This window comes from Alternaria arbusti (assembly GCF_024043155.1).
Source record: "Alternaria arbusti strain BMP 1465 chromosome Unknown scaffold_25, whole genome shotgun sequence".
Lineage (NCBI taxonomy): Eukaryota > Fungi > Ascomycota > Dothideomycetes > Pleosporales > Pleosporaceae > Alternaria > Alternaria arbusti.
The window spans coordinates 53,284-67,532 of NW_026249965.1; the positions used below are offsets into that span (position 1 = coordinate 53,284).

The 14,249-nt window shown below is 53.3% G+C and overlaps 4 protein-coding genes across 4 annotated transcripts; 2 read left to right on the forward strand and 2 right to left on the reverse strand.

Annotated features, from left to right (window-relative positions):
- Window positions 1–478: 478 nt before the first annotated feature.
- Window positions 479–1,794, forward strand: J4E86_010750 (uncharacterized protein; the record flags this gene model as incomplete). The annotated part of the gene is made up of 4 exons (XM_051451246.1): window positions 479–630; window positions 686–729; window positions 811–1,285; window positions 1,341–1,794. 4 exons carry the CDS (start codon window positions 479–481, stop codon window positions 1,792–1,794), a joined length of 1,125 nt encoding a protein of 374 aa, XP_051297533.1.
- A 4,587-nt stretch (window positions 1,795–6,381) lies between these two features.
- J4E86_010751 (uncharacterized protein) lies at window positions 6,382–9,232 on the forward strand (the record flags this gene model as incomplete). Its single annotated transcript, XM_051451247.1, has 2 exons — window positions 6,382–8,127; window positions 8,177–9,232. 2 exons carry the CDS (start codon window positions 6,382–6,384, stop codon window positions 9,230–9,232), a joined length of 2,802 nt encoding a protein of 933 aa, XP_051297534.1.
- A 436-nt stretch (window positions 9,233–9,668) lies between these two features.
- Window positions 9,669–11,306, reverse strand: J4E86_010752 (uncharacterized protein; the record flags this gene model as incomplete). Its single annotated transcript, XM_051451248.1, has 1 exon — window positions 9,669–11,306. The coding sequence occupies one exon, from the start codon at window positions 11,304–11,306 to the stop codon at window positions 9,669–9,671; it is 1,638 nt and encodes a 545-aa protein (XP_051297535.1).
- Window positions 11,307–11,676: 370 nt separating this feature from the next.
- On the reverse strand, window positions 11,677–14,133 carry J4E86_010753 (uncharacterized protein; the record flags this gene model as incomplete). Its single annotated transcript, XM_051451249.1, has 1 exon — window positions 11,677–14,133. One exon carries the CDS (start codon window positions 14,131–14,133, stop codon window positions 11,677–11,679), a length of 2,457 nt encoding a protein of 818 aa, XP_051297536.1.
- Between the last annotated feature and the right edge of the window lie 116 nt (window positions 14,134–14,249).

Below are 14,249 nucleotides of genomic sequence, written 5' to 3' on the forward strand. Positions count from 1 at the left end.
CGAAGTGCAGTCCTCTCAGGACAAGTTTTCCACACTAGCCTAAACAAGCCCGAGCTGACTCGATCCAGGCATATACACCCGACAATCGCCATCGTAGCTCAATGGCGATTCGTCTCTTGTCTTTCAGAAAAATACACCTGCTTATTGAGTCCTAACGTGCATCCACCTCCGTAAAAGATCTTGTTGTTTGACATAAGCATGGGGATATGTCGCATGCACTGCGCAGCAACATATTCTCTGCCTTGCGCATAGCCCCTCGGGGCCGTATAAGGTAGTATGCCATTACGCTCGCCAAATTGCGAGTGGTTTGAGCCAATGCCATGGCGTTTTCCAACCACACCATCTACTTTGTCGGCTTATCGAATGCATGCGGGGGCGAGATGATTCTGCTATATCAAACAACAATCAGTTCTCAAATAACAGCATCTCGTCCCATATCTTCCCAAGACTATCTAGAACACCATATTCGTTTGCCAACATGCTACCCTTTGATCCATTAACGAAGACGAACATCTTCCACTCCGAGCTCGTCACAAGGCACTTGGCTGCGAACTTCTTCCTCGTCGGTTTCGCTACTACGCTCGTTGTGTTACGGTTCATCACGAGACGAATCTGCGGGACTAAGATATGGTATGTGAAGACTCACAATGACTGCCAAAGGTCACATGATCTGACAAAGCTGTAGGTGGGATGACTTTGCCGCAGTGGTTTCACTGATCTTCACTATCGGTACGTACAAGCCGGTCAGGGCGCAACGCCCACACGATGCGATACCATACCGTTGGACCGGGACACTAACCAGCAACGCAGGCATGCTCGCAATGCACATCACAGATGCGAATTACGGGATGGGATACCAGACCAAAGAACTACCCATTGCCAATAGCATCTTCCTAGCTAAGCTGCTCATAGCTTACCAAGCTGTGTACTACGCCGCCGTCTCCAGCGTCAAGCTATCCTACCTCTTGTTCTACTTACGCTTTTTCACACTCAAGGAACATCGTATCTGGGTTTGGATATGCATGGGCTTGGTCGTAGCGTACTGGCTCGGTAGTATGCTCGCGACTTTTCTTTTGTGTACGCCTCTCGAGGCGAACTGGAACCCTCTTTTGGCCAGAAAGTACTGCCCGGATCACAAACACAGCACGGCATTCGTTGCGACTGGCATCTTCAACATGATAACCGATCTGATTATCATCCTGTTGCCCATACCATTCATCCGAAAACTACAAATGACTCGTGGTGCCAAGATCGGCTTGGTGGCGATTTTTGCAATAGGTCTACTGTACGAAACTCTTGGAGTTGCTTGCCTAGTTCATGTCAGCTGATCTAGATCGTAGTGTTACGGCCATTTCCATCCTTCGTATCGCCGTTATCTTCGACCTCCTTCATACCGCAGGCAACACTAAAAACCTACCCTACGCAATGACCGACGCGGCTTTCTGGTCCGTCGCCGAGCCTGCTGTAGCCATTATCAACTGCTGCATCATGACTCTCCGCCCGCTCCTCAGACTGATATCTCCTACCCGTCTGTGGTTTTCCAACAGAGTCAGCCCCTCGGACGAAGTGAGCCATCCTGCAACTATCGGTGGGGGCTCTAAGCTGAGGAACAAGATTGGAGATGAGCATGACGAGTACCCGATTACTCTGGTAGAGGATGGGTTGGTAGACACGGAAATCGGACGTGTAGACAGTGGGGCTTGCCGGGGTTTACATGGTTATGCCGTCAGTGAGAAGAGTGGCGGAAGCATGCCGACCGTGAATGACGTATCGAACTACTTGGGTAGAGATTGATCTCTGCCTAGGCCCTTTGCTAACGAAGAAGAGGATGAGCCTTTGACTCAGGGTGGAGCCTGGCCGTGGTTCGGGCTGATCATCGATGTTACTTTGAGATGCGGAATGATCGTCGTAGCTTTGAGGTGCGTCGCTGTCGGTTGCTTTCCCGTCGAATATACATGAGAGATTCCATCCAGACTCGCGGTCACGCCTTTTTTTCTTTTGCCAGCAACGACGGCAACAAGCAAGCGACACGCTCAGCCGTGATCTTCGAGATGTAGGCAACAGCGCAACACGTGCGCGGCAATGCAACCCCCTGGCCAGGCAGCAGTCTCACGCGCGCCCGCCTAACGCAGCACGCCCCACCCTCACCGTCTATATAAACCCGCCCTTCCCCCGTCCCTCATCCGCTCACCAGCTCTCTTTGCCAATCTGGCTTAGATCAAGTGTAGTATCTGTTCTTCATAGTGTAATAGCTATGATTCCGCTACGGCGGTTCATCCATTACTCTTATTTTTGTAGTTCGACCACGAGGTCCCTGAGCTCGCTCATACCTTGAGGCCACGGTGCCGCCAGTATTCCGCACTACTTCTGGCTGGCGCGACTCTTTTTTTCATTGGGTATCTTCGCTTGCGAGGATCTTGAGGAAGAAGAAATGTTGATGTGGTTTGCTTACGTGCCCCTCACAAGTTGTCGGGTTCATTCAAGAGAATTTTCTAGGCACGAACTCTTGAAGACGAGCGCTCTGTGTAGCAATACACGAACGTGCACGTCTGCTTCCAAGATGTGTCAATGTTCAAGTATGCACTCCGCACATTGCATGAAGTTTACCGATTGTATCCTTTTCGCGCATTCAATAGTCAGTACGGCTCAGACGGGATGAGCTCCTTTGTACCTTCTGCTTTGAACGACGCGTGAGAGCAGCTAACGGAACGCGTCCCGCTGTCGGGTTTAACATGCGCCACACAATGGTGGCAGCAACGGCAGGACGCCTATCGATAGTTGCGAAGAACCTTTCCTGTACATGCTCGAGCAGACGTTGGGCCTTACCACGCTCCTCGATTTTACTCATAAGAGGCACCTAGACCTACGATACCTGCACCTAATGTTATACAGAAATCTTGATGCAGCGTATTTGCTCCGTATAACGCGAGTATCACGCGCATGTCAGGGTCCTCTAGCGCCCCTTCGTATCGCAATCGCGTGCGCGATGAGACGGCAGGTAGTTGACTCGAAGGAGAACCGTTTGCGGAGAAGATATGAGCAATCAATACATGTGCCAAGGCGAGCCCGAGTCTTGTTCTGCCATAGCTAGGAGCGAAAAGTACGAGAGAGGGGTAGGACAAGCTTCTAGTAGTGCCGAGCGTGCCGGGTCTGGGCGAGTTTCTATTTTCGGTCCCTGCCGACTGACACCTGGGCCACAGCGCGCTTCCAACAGCTTCACAACATATGTTACGCGCCCACGTTCGCTCGCTGTCCGGGATGTTGAGTGCCAACGGAGGGTTCCAAGACACGGTCACCGAGACCCAGGAAAGCGTTTTTTGTCCTGCATGGGACCCGGAGAGGGGTTCTTTGAAGCCATTAGGTTGGACCGATCGCAGGCCGGGCTAGCTCGTATACCCCTAGTGCCCACGGAACAGTGGGCGGATCCACAAGTCCCTGACCAGAACCTCGGATCCTCTTTGCCTTGACGGTACGATCGGATGTCTTTGGACGACTCCTATAAGGCGTCGGGAGTCGCCCCGTTGATGGAGTGAGGGGACGACGAGCGTACTGCCGTTGTCGTTGCCGCTTCTTCACCCACTACTCCTTACTCACCACCGTCGCTCTTTCACGCTGTGCCATCCTTTCTTTCTGCACCTGATCCTACGAATACTCGGGTCCGCTCTTCATTGTAGTCGGTTCCTTACGCTCTCTTCTTTCTTTGTAACAATCTTCATCTCACGAATTCAAAATGAAACTCGTCGGTCTTCTTCTGCTTGTGCCTTTGGCTAGTGCACGAGCTGTACGATACCACCACCAGATACCCATTGTCGAAGAACCCCTCGACAAACACACTAGCGCGGAAGGACTTGATGCGCCTCCCAGCATCGGCGTCCATTTCACAACATCACAAGCAGTAGCAGCTGCGCGGTACCCAAACGGCACAACAATCGACGTGGCCCAAATCCCCGGAGATGCCGAATACATAGACCTAATGTCGCGGTGGATGACACCACACACTTCATCAAATTCTCCAAACGACAGCAGAATCCTCACAGAATTCCTATCAAAAGTCCACGCAACCCTCGAAAATGAACTCGGACACCCAATCACAAATATCACATCGGCCGTTACGTTCCCCTTCTACGGATCCCATGAGAAGGACTTTGAAACCGCTTTACTATCAGCCGGCCTCGCTCTATCAGAGGATACCCCTTCGATATACTCGGAAGCATACGCCACACATGCCGGATTAGAACACGCTTCATGCGCTTCCGCAACACTCCCCCACCAACACCAACACATCCTCGTCCTGGCCTTCGACTCCAGTTCCTTCAGCGCAAGCATGCACGAAACCAGCTGCTCCCCTACCAAGATCAAACCACCAACCCCCCACTCCCGCATGATCAACTACGTCGCGCGAAACGATCTCGGCTGGTGGAGTCTCCCCGTCTACGAAGCCCCCCGCGCAAAGTTCTGGGCGAAGCTACAGGAAGCTATTGTCCATGCTGTGGGCGGATTGGGTGTGCCGCCGGGGAAAATCGTGTTGCTAGGGAGTCATGGTCAAGATAAGGAGTTTAGGGTGCAGGTGGAGCAGGCGCTTTGGAGGGAGTTGGAGGTTGATGTTGGAGCGTTGCTTGGGGGACGGGGTGGGAAGGCGGAGAGTGAGTGGTTAGCCGCGAGGGGGGCGGCTGGGCTGGGGTGGCGGAATCAGAGTTGGAGGTGAAATGTGGTTTTTTTTCTCTATTTGTTTGGGAGTTGGGGGGCAAAAGTACGTGTGCGAGTAACAAAGATACCCATAATTTATATCATCACGAATCGTCATATTTATCTTCGCCTGAGGCAATCCAGGTCATCTTTCATGCTACTCCGACGATACCTTCGTACCTTTCCTGGGCGCACCCCTTACTCTAGTCTCCAAAGTGTTACATATATGGGCCCGCCCATGTACCATCAGACTGGATTTCTTTCACCCGAGACCTCGTCTCCTGGTCATCACCTTTCCCCTTCTACAGCCTTAGTCTCGAAGACCACGACAATCGTGTCTCGGAGCTGGTCACGAACCTGTCGTGATCTCAGCTCATCCACAAGCCGGTGGCCGAGATGTTCCTCTGCTGTATGCGCGTTTTCGCAATGCTTGGCCCCTTTGGCGGTACCACAGAGAACAAGCGCGTCGTCTCCGGCAGCGTGTATAGGTAGTTCCTTGCTAACCGTCAACGTGGTATTCCGTTTTTATGGCTTGTCTCGGCTTGAGGTCTTGCCTAACGGTAACAGCAGTAGTGACTTTGGATATCTTCTCCCTTCGGACATTTCCTCTACTTGGTAGTTTCAGCGTACCAGCAGTACCGTTACTATTAGCGTCATAGCGTACAAACACTGCGTCAGGGCTCTTTCGTTCGCGTACAGACACTTGGTCAGGAAGCCGATATGCTCCATCCCAGCAATTCTTTCTTCTTCGTACTCGGCGATGAGTTCGGAAGCCTGGTCCAGCCAGGCTTGTTGTTCATTACATTTGGCTTCCCACGCTGCGATTTGGCCATCGTAGAATTCGGTGAGCTCGTCGAGGACGCCTACTAGAGGTCCGGGAGATGGTGGTGGTGATGGTTTTGGAGCGTATGTGCCCAGTTTTCTTGGTGGTTCGTCGAAGGCGCTTACCAAGGGATGGGGAGATGGTAGCGGTGTGGGAGTAGACACGCACAGCGTGGTGCCCAGCTTTCTTGGTGAATCCACGAAGCTCCTTATGAAGGGTTGAGGCGATGGTAGCCATTTGGGGGTATACACGCACAGCGTGTTACGCTGGTTGCGTACCTTTCTTGATGATATGGTCATGGTAGTGGTGGATGACATGGTGGTATTGCTGTGCGGGTTTTGGCTCAGACTGCTGTGAATGTAATGGTTTGCTTAGAGAGTTAGTGAGAATGTTTGCTTGAAAATACTTATGTGGTGCCATGTCCAATGTCCAGGTAAGGTCACGATGTGTGAGGTAAGTCGATGACCATGAATCGTTGGCATTGTGAAATAACGGTATAGACCTTGCGTGCACAACTCAGAGCACATGCCACTTCGGATGGTTCGGCGCAATTTCGCGCAAACGTGGATGTTCAGTGTATAAGTTTGGTGGGTGAGGCGGCTGACGGAGGGCTGTTCACATGTCGAGGCACGCGTCGGTTTTAGCGCGGCGGTTGCGTCAGTGCTCCGAATGGTGATCGGAAATATACCGCCCTAGAACAACAAGGAACAACATCCATCCTCAGGCTGCCACCGCGTCCATGCCAGCTGTCTTCTTCACATGAACACGTGAGGGAAAGAACACACGCTAGCACCATGATATGATGCGATTCTTCCACGACTGCTTCTCTTAAAAGTTGCAGCTCACGCCCACACCAAACCACGCCAGACGTCATGGCAGGCAACGAGCCCACACTATCGTCTCGCGCGAACCAGTACGTTCGTGAGGTTCTGCACAACACCGAAGCCCCGCCCACGATCCCCGTCCGCTACTTCTACACGTCGCCGCTCGCTATAGACGACCCGCTGTCTCCGCTCCCGCCGCCGCCCACGGGCACGTCGACTGCGAAGAGAGTGCCACCGCGGCCCTTCTCCGAATACGACAACGAAGCCATCCAGGAGTCGTGGCTGGAGCTGCGGAAGAAGATCTTGAAGCACACCGAGGAGTTTGGGGAGAAAGATGCGACGGGACGCGGTACGCCGACCAACCCGGCGGTGGAGCGGCTGAAGAGGAAGAGAGGCGCTAGTGCCTCGAGCGAGGAAGGCTCGATCCAGGGACGAGACATTCCGTCTGGGCGGTCATCGAGCAGAGGGCAGTACTCGAGGTCTGCCGAGCTGGTGGACAAGAAGACACCCGGTTCCGGTGGTGGCAGCTACGGCCAGTCCATGTCTGGCTCGCTGAAGGCCTACGACCCCGGCCCAATATCGCCCCTCGAGCCTGCGACGACCGGCACCCCGTTCATCCGAGCCCCATCGAGAGGGAATCTGGCCAAGTCGTGGAAGCCTGCGCCTATGGAGGGAGGCCATCGGCCGACTATACACGAAGTGGACAGCTACAAGTGGGATGACGACATGGAACCTGCTCTGTCGACGGCCAAAGACAAGGCGCCCGCGCGAAAATCCTCCAAGCCGAAACCGGGGCCATCCGCGAAGGTGCCCGTGGGAGTCTCAAGACTGCATCACGTAGTCATGGACACAGAGTCAATACGGATGGAGCCTATATACTGGTCGCCGCTCAGCGACGTCGCCCAGATAGTGCGAGGAACGTGGTTCTACAAAGACAGCATGATGCCTGTCGAGGTGGAAGTCGCCAACATGCTCGAAGCTGGGTACATCGAACTGAGACCTTGGACGCAGACATGGACGGACGAGCTCAACAGTGCTGTCGAAGTCGGTGCATTTGGTGAGATGAAGATACTACACCACCTTTGGCCCGAGCGGCCGAAGAGAGCAGAGAGCAGGCCGTCGACTTCGCAGCAGATGATGCAAACAGCAGGTCTCGTTCAGAGTACCCTCCCTGAAGAGGACGATGACCCGGAGAAGGAGCGCAAAGAAACCGTAGAGAATGCCTGCGACTTGATCGATATCTCCACAGGTCCAGAGGGGCCAGACCACAAAGCAGCGGGAGATCTGGAATACGGTGCCGACGGAAGGAAGCGCCTGTACCTGAAAGCGGGTGTGATATACTCTAACGACAAGGAAGCTTTCATCCTCAAGCCAGCACTCCAACCATCAGACTACTACGGGCGGCGACCACTAGCGAACTACATCCGCAAGGGCAGAGCGATCGGCGTGCACGTAGTGCGCGGCTTCGACCAGGCCGTCTGGGACAAGCTACACCCGAACAAGAATTCGCCAAAGGCACAAGCAGCACGCGAAGGTGTCTCGTCATCGCAAGGTGGCGCGCCACAGTATCGAAGGCAGAAGTCGGACCCTGACCTCGCACAGTCAGAACGACCGAAGGTGTCAGACCTGGTGTTGGTCATACATGGTATTGGGCAAAAGCTGTCAGAACGAATGGAGACGTTTCATTTCACGCACGCGATGAACGCCTTTCGAAGAGAGATGAACGTCGAGCTTGGGACTCCGGATGTCAAGCGGCATCTACGGAAGGATATGGGGGGTGTCATGTGTCTGCCAGTAAGTCACCGTCGCAGTAATTCTCGATCAATATACTAACACAAGGCAGGTCAACTGGCGACACCGCGTATCTCTCGACGTCGATAACACCGAGGCTCCCGAGCTTGAAGACCCATCTGCGAACAAATACACACTCAAAGACATCACACCCGATACGCTCCCCTCGGTACGTGGCATTGTTAGCGATGTCATGCTCGACATCCCATACTACCTCTCGCCGATGCACAACCCCAAGATGATATCAGCTTGCATAACAGAAGCGAACCGCATCTACCGTCTGTGGTGCCAGAACAACCCTGGGTTCGCAGAGTACGGCCGTGTGCACTTGATCGCCCACTCGCTCGGCTCGGTGATGGCCATCGACATCCTCAGCCAACAGCCAACCTATGTCGATCCGCAATACACCGACCCATCCTTCCCCGAAGCCGACCTACCCCAAGACCAATTCATCTTCAACACAACCGATCTCTTCGTCTGCGGCAGCCCCGTCGGCCTCTTCCTCCTCATGAAGAACGCAAACCTACTCCCTCGTCGCGACAAAGAGAAACCCGGCGCCGACTCCTACGCGGCCCCCGGTATCGCCGGCGAGCAAGGCACATATGGCTGCCTGGCTGTCGACAACATCTACAACATCATCAACCCCTACGACCCCGTCGCCTGCCGCATAAACCCCACCGTCGACGTCGTCTACGCCTCAATGCTCAAACAAACCACCATCCCCTCCGCCTCAACCTCCTACTTCGCCTCGCTTAACCCCTTCCGCTCGTCCACCTCCGCCAACAACGCCGCAAACGACAGACCCACCACTATCCGTCTACCCAGCAACGTCGAGCTTGAAACGCACAATTTCACGCGCGAGGAGATTGCGGAGAAGAGAGCGTATCTGCTTAACGATAATGGTCAGATCGACTACTACATGAAGTACGGTGGTGGGCCGCTGGAGATACAGTATTTGACTATGCTGGGTGCACATAGCAGTTATTGGCTTAGTAAGGATTTTGTTAGGATGATTGTTGTTGAGATGGGGAGGGGGCTGGGGAAGGAGGGCACGGTTAGGGAGATGAGGGCCGTGAAGAAGAAGATTGCTGTTGGGGGTGCGACGTAAGGATGAGGTTCTGGTTTTGGGTTGAGATGGTGGGAGGAGAATGGGCAAGGCGCGCATTCACAGGGAGTCTGTCGGCATTGCGGTATCGGAGTATGTGTTTGTTGGCATCTTTTAGAAGTTATACCCCGTTTTTTACGCAATCTGGCAGGAGTTTGAAGTAGTATTCGTTTAATTCAGACTGAAAGCAGCGACGTGTTTATAGTTGAGTGTCGTGATGGGTTGCTTGTCATTTCTTGCAGAATGTGTCAGTATCGCTCTTGCGCACATCTAATGCCCCTTTGCCATGCGTAGTTGCTGTAAGCAGAATGTTCTGTTCGTATCACACGATGAGAAAGTCCATGAGGAAGCCCTCTTTGGATAAATTCCTTCTCTCTCGAATTCGGACGAGGTGGAAAGAAGCCCTATTCAACACTAACGACTACGCTGTTACGCTAATTCAATGTCGGCGATAATAATCAACACATCTCTCCCACGACGCGAATTTTTCATGTTGATCCTCGTCCTCCCAATCAATCTCCACCTTCTTGCCTGCGTGCATGCGCGCAAAAGCGCTGCGACGGGATTTAAGCCAGTTTGTATGCGTTGTATCGAGTATCATGGCCACGCGATCGGCGATCATCTTGTCGTACGGAGTTTCTGTGGCGTCTCCCTCTAATGCAGGTCCAAGCATTAAGATGGGCTCAGGGTCATCGATGAAGCCAACGTGCTTCATAATCGCAGTCATGGTGGATCGCCGGAGTGATTCACCGGGTGAAGTCCATGTACCGTGGCCTAGAGCTTCGACATCGTGTTCCCAGCCCGGTGTTTTGCACCGCTGTCGCATTGCGATGGCTGTGAGCGCACGATACCACAGGTACATCTTCTTTGGCCGGGTATCGGTTTTGAACTTCAAGATGCGTCCATCGATCGGGTAATTGCGCGCTTGACAGCGGTTGCTGTCTTCACCCGATGGACTCTTCCTCCAAGATAAATCCAGCAGTCGTATCTTGTACGGCTCTGTGTCGGATTCATCTACTATCTTGCCGGATTCGGGGTCGATGTCACCGAGACAAGCAGGAACGATGATCATTTGACCCCTGTCGAGGGCGTCTTTGAATGTTTCGGATAGCACGAGGCTATTCGACGGGTCCATCAAGTGGCCCTGGTGGTTGGCTACCTTGCCGAAAAGGTATTCGCAGGCGCGTTCTCCGGTGTTGTAGTGCACTAGATGGACGGCCTGGAGCTCGTCCTCACCCGAGTATCCTCGTGCGACAGGGCACCACAAAATTGAATCATCAGCAAATCTACTATAGCAGTCGATGGCATCTTTCTTAAACCTCTCCGACGCATCGAGATCGCGGCCGTCGGGACCTTTGTACCATGCTTTGTGGACTTGGGGTGATTGGTAGGGCTCAACTAAGCGCTGGGTTATGGAGCCAATGTATGAAACATCGGTGACGTCGGTCTGTTGGTGAGCATCGACGTACTCTCCTTTCATCTGATTCTTGAAGTCTCGCAGTATGACGAGCAGCTTGCGGAGGCGGGCTGTAGTTGTCTCGGCATGCATTATGAAACGCAGCGTTTCCGACTTTTGCATACTACCGTGCTCCTCGGTTATTTGCCACTGGCGGATGGTACAATGGTGCGCGTCGATTTCCGCACTGCGCTTTGTGGTGATATCGTTATGCCAGGTTTGGTACTGTTGCTCGATTACTTTCTCCCATTCGTCTTGTGTTATTTCTGGGTCTCTTCTCAAAGTCTTCGGATTTGACCATGTATCGAAATGATGATCGCTCGAACTCTTTGCAGCCTCTAGTAACTTGCTAAGCTCGACATGAGCAGTCAAAGATAGCCACATCTTCCTTCGAAGCTTGGTGGTAGCTGGTGATGCAAAGCTATCAAGCTTTAGAACGCTTGTAGGTGCATACCTAACCGTTTCTGATGATTCTGAGTCGCTTGCTGTGTCGTACTGCGGTGTTCCCGGCGCTTTTGACTCTTGCTCTGTCTCAAGGCTTAGCTCTTCTTCTTGCGCCTGAATCCGCTGCTTCTGTTTCTTGTTTATCTTTGCCATTCTGGGCTCTCGTTGGTGGGCCATCATGGGGGGGTTTGTTGGCGGGCGAGAGGTATTCAATGGATTATGCGTTGGAACAGCTCAGAATAAAACGAAGGTGGTAGCAATAGACCATGAGTCACATAGGCGCAACTTGCGAAGAAATACCTGGTTCGCGGAGCAAGCATGACTGAAAACTAGAAGCGACCATGGTACGCATCAGTGAGGACCCTTGGATGACTAGCCACTCACAGTCATCGCAATACAAGCGACTAAAACAACGTGTCTCGCCGTTCAATGAGCGTTTTGATGCGACAAGACTCAATGTATCCGCGCGGCGCGAGGGGCTTTTTCAATGACAAGATAGAGCTAAATACTTTTCAAGTCATCACATCCATCCATCACACACCCCAACCTACTGCCCCAACAATATCTTCATAGTCTCGACCCCCACGCCCAGCACCTCCTGACTCCTACTCCCCTGCAACACCCCCTTCAACTCTTCCACCACACCCTTCTTCTTACAAACCTCTACCCCCTCTTTGACATCCACCACACTCCTTAGACAAACAATCCCCCGATACCTAATCCCCTCATCGTCATCCTTGCACAAGCCCACAAGCCACTCCACACTCTTATCCTGCTTGAGGAACTCGACAACCGCAAGATCCACACTCAGCAACATCGCTAGCGCACCTCCAGCCGCTGATCGCGTCGCAGCGTCGTCGACATCCGTCATAGCAAGTAGGAGATGAAGTCTATGTTTCGCCCGCGGCGATCCATCCGCAAAGTTGGAGATGCAAACAGGTGAAGCCATGAGGTTACAAAGGAGTTCCGTAGCCGCACGCCGAATCATCGTGTTTGAACTAAGTAGCAAATCATCAACAACCGTGTCGAAAGACTGTCGAATGATATGGTCCTGCGTATTCCTATCCAGAGAAGCGAGGTTCGTGAGTGCGAGGAGCGCTTCAAAGGCATGCAGTTGCCAAGACGTAGACTCAGTCCGTGTGAGTTGGCTGAGGAGGGGGCGGATGGCGGATGCGCTGGGTAGTGCGGCGTTGAAAGCGTGGGACGGGTTTATGCTGATGAGGAGGCGGGAGAGGGCTTGGGCTGTTGTGGGGAGGGCGGCGGGAGGGAAGGGCGTGGTGCCGGTTGTTGAGAGGTCGTTGGTCGAGGAGATGTGGTCGTGGATCTGAATGAGCAGTTTTACTGCGCCTTGTTGCGCCATTGTGCCGCGGGACTTTGTGTCTTTGGAAAGGGAGAGTAGGATTAGACTGCTTTGCGTGAGCATGGATGGGGAGCCTTTTTTGCAGACTTGCACCAGCAGGGGGACGACGCCGGCGTCGAGTACACGCTTGCAGCGTATGGCGACGTCTTCGTCGTTGAGGAGGACGTGAGGGGTCGATGGCTTTTGCACGTTGGCGTAGGCTTTGAGTTGGGCCATGCGCTTTTCCTCTTCGGATTGTAAAGGCAGGTACTGTGTAATGTTGACGAAGATTGTCAGGCCGCCGAATACGATGTTCTTGGGTGATGAAGGGTCGCTCATGGTTTCGATAAGGCGTTTGAGGAACTTTGGTGACTTGGAAAGATCTTCTCGTACTTTGGGTTGGAGCGAGGCGTAGGCGAGTCCTTCGACTGAGTCTTGCTTTGAGGATGTGTCGCCGCCTATGACCATTGACTTGAAGCTGGCGATCAGGTCACTTTGGTCTACTTTTTCTGCCCTCACGATTCTTGGTGCATCCTCAGACGGTTGCTCTTCGCCTAGCTTGACGAGGACAAGCGCGGCCAAGTTGGCACGCTTCTTGTTCTGGCTTTCTGCGACCACGTCCTCCAGCCACTCTCTGCAGTTCTTGCTGATCGCCTCTCGACAATTCTTGTCGACACAGGCAGCGCTGATTAATTCCAGAGTAGCTTGCTCCAGGTTGTGCGACTTCTTGCTTTGAACCCTTGACACCAACGTGCTGACAAAGCCGTCTGTGAGGAATAGCGCAGCAGCAGCTGTGACAGCGACCGGAAAGATAGCTGCAGCCGCCGAAAACGCAATAACCAGATCATTCGCCTCCCCCTTCTTCGTCCTGTGCGTAACAAACTTCGAAATCAACTCGCTCGCTGTCTCCGGTGCAAGCTCAAACAACTTGATACTCGCAAGAGTAGCCTGACTACGCAGACTAGCAGGAAGTCGAATATCCAGCGACGTGAGAATAACATCGAAACTATCCGCATCGATAATCCCTTTAAGATGCTCCGCATAATGAGCAAGCAGCTGCGCGATCCCCTTCATCGCACGCTCAGGATGCTCAAGCGCCTCCTCCATCATCATCGCCAAACTCAGCATGAAGATATCTCTATGCCCCGTCTTGAATGATTCGTCGTCGGGCCACACCGCCCGGTTGAGACACACTTTGAGTAAGCCGTCGATGGAATCGTCGCCCCGCTCGAACATCTCGTAGTAGATGCGTGTCGGCTGCTCGCGGATGGCTTTGGCAACCCACGTCTGGGCTCCGGGGCTCTGGAGTAGTTCGCCTGAGACCTGGTCGAGGATGTCGTCTTCGCCTTTGAAGTCGAAGAGGATGGCCATTGCTTGTTCTGCTTCGTCCTGCTTCAGGCCATGGGTCCGGATCGCTTTGAGTGCCTTTTCGCCATCGTGTTCGTCTTTGCTGATGACCCAGGCTCGACAGTGGCCCAGTAGTTCGCTCTTTCCCTCCTCTTCTTTCAGTGCAAGCCATGCTTCTTTGATCCGCGGATGCTCGGGTGCGATCGTACTAGCTTCACGCAGGTACCGAGCTGCAACGGTTAAATCGCCTGATTGGGTGCTTTCACTTGCCTTCTCGGCAAGTTGCACCGCTCTGTCTTCGTCGGATGTGGAAGACATTGTTGATGGTGTGATGGACAAAGACCCCTTCAATGTGATGATCTTTCGAGTTCATGGGTGCCCACGTGTCACGGGGCCTGGATCGATTTGACGCAGGAGGCACGGGCCTCAGCGGA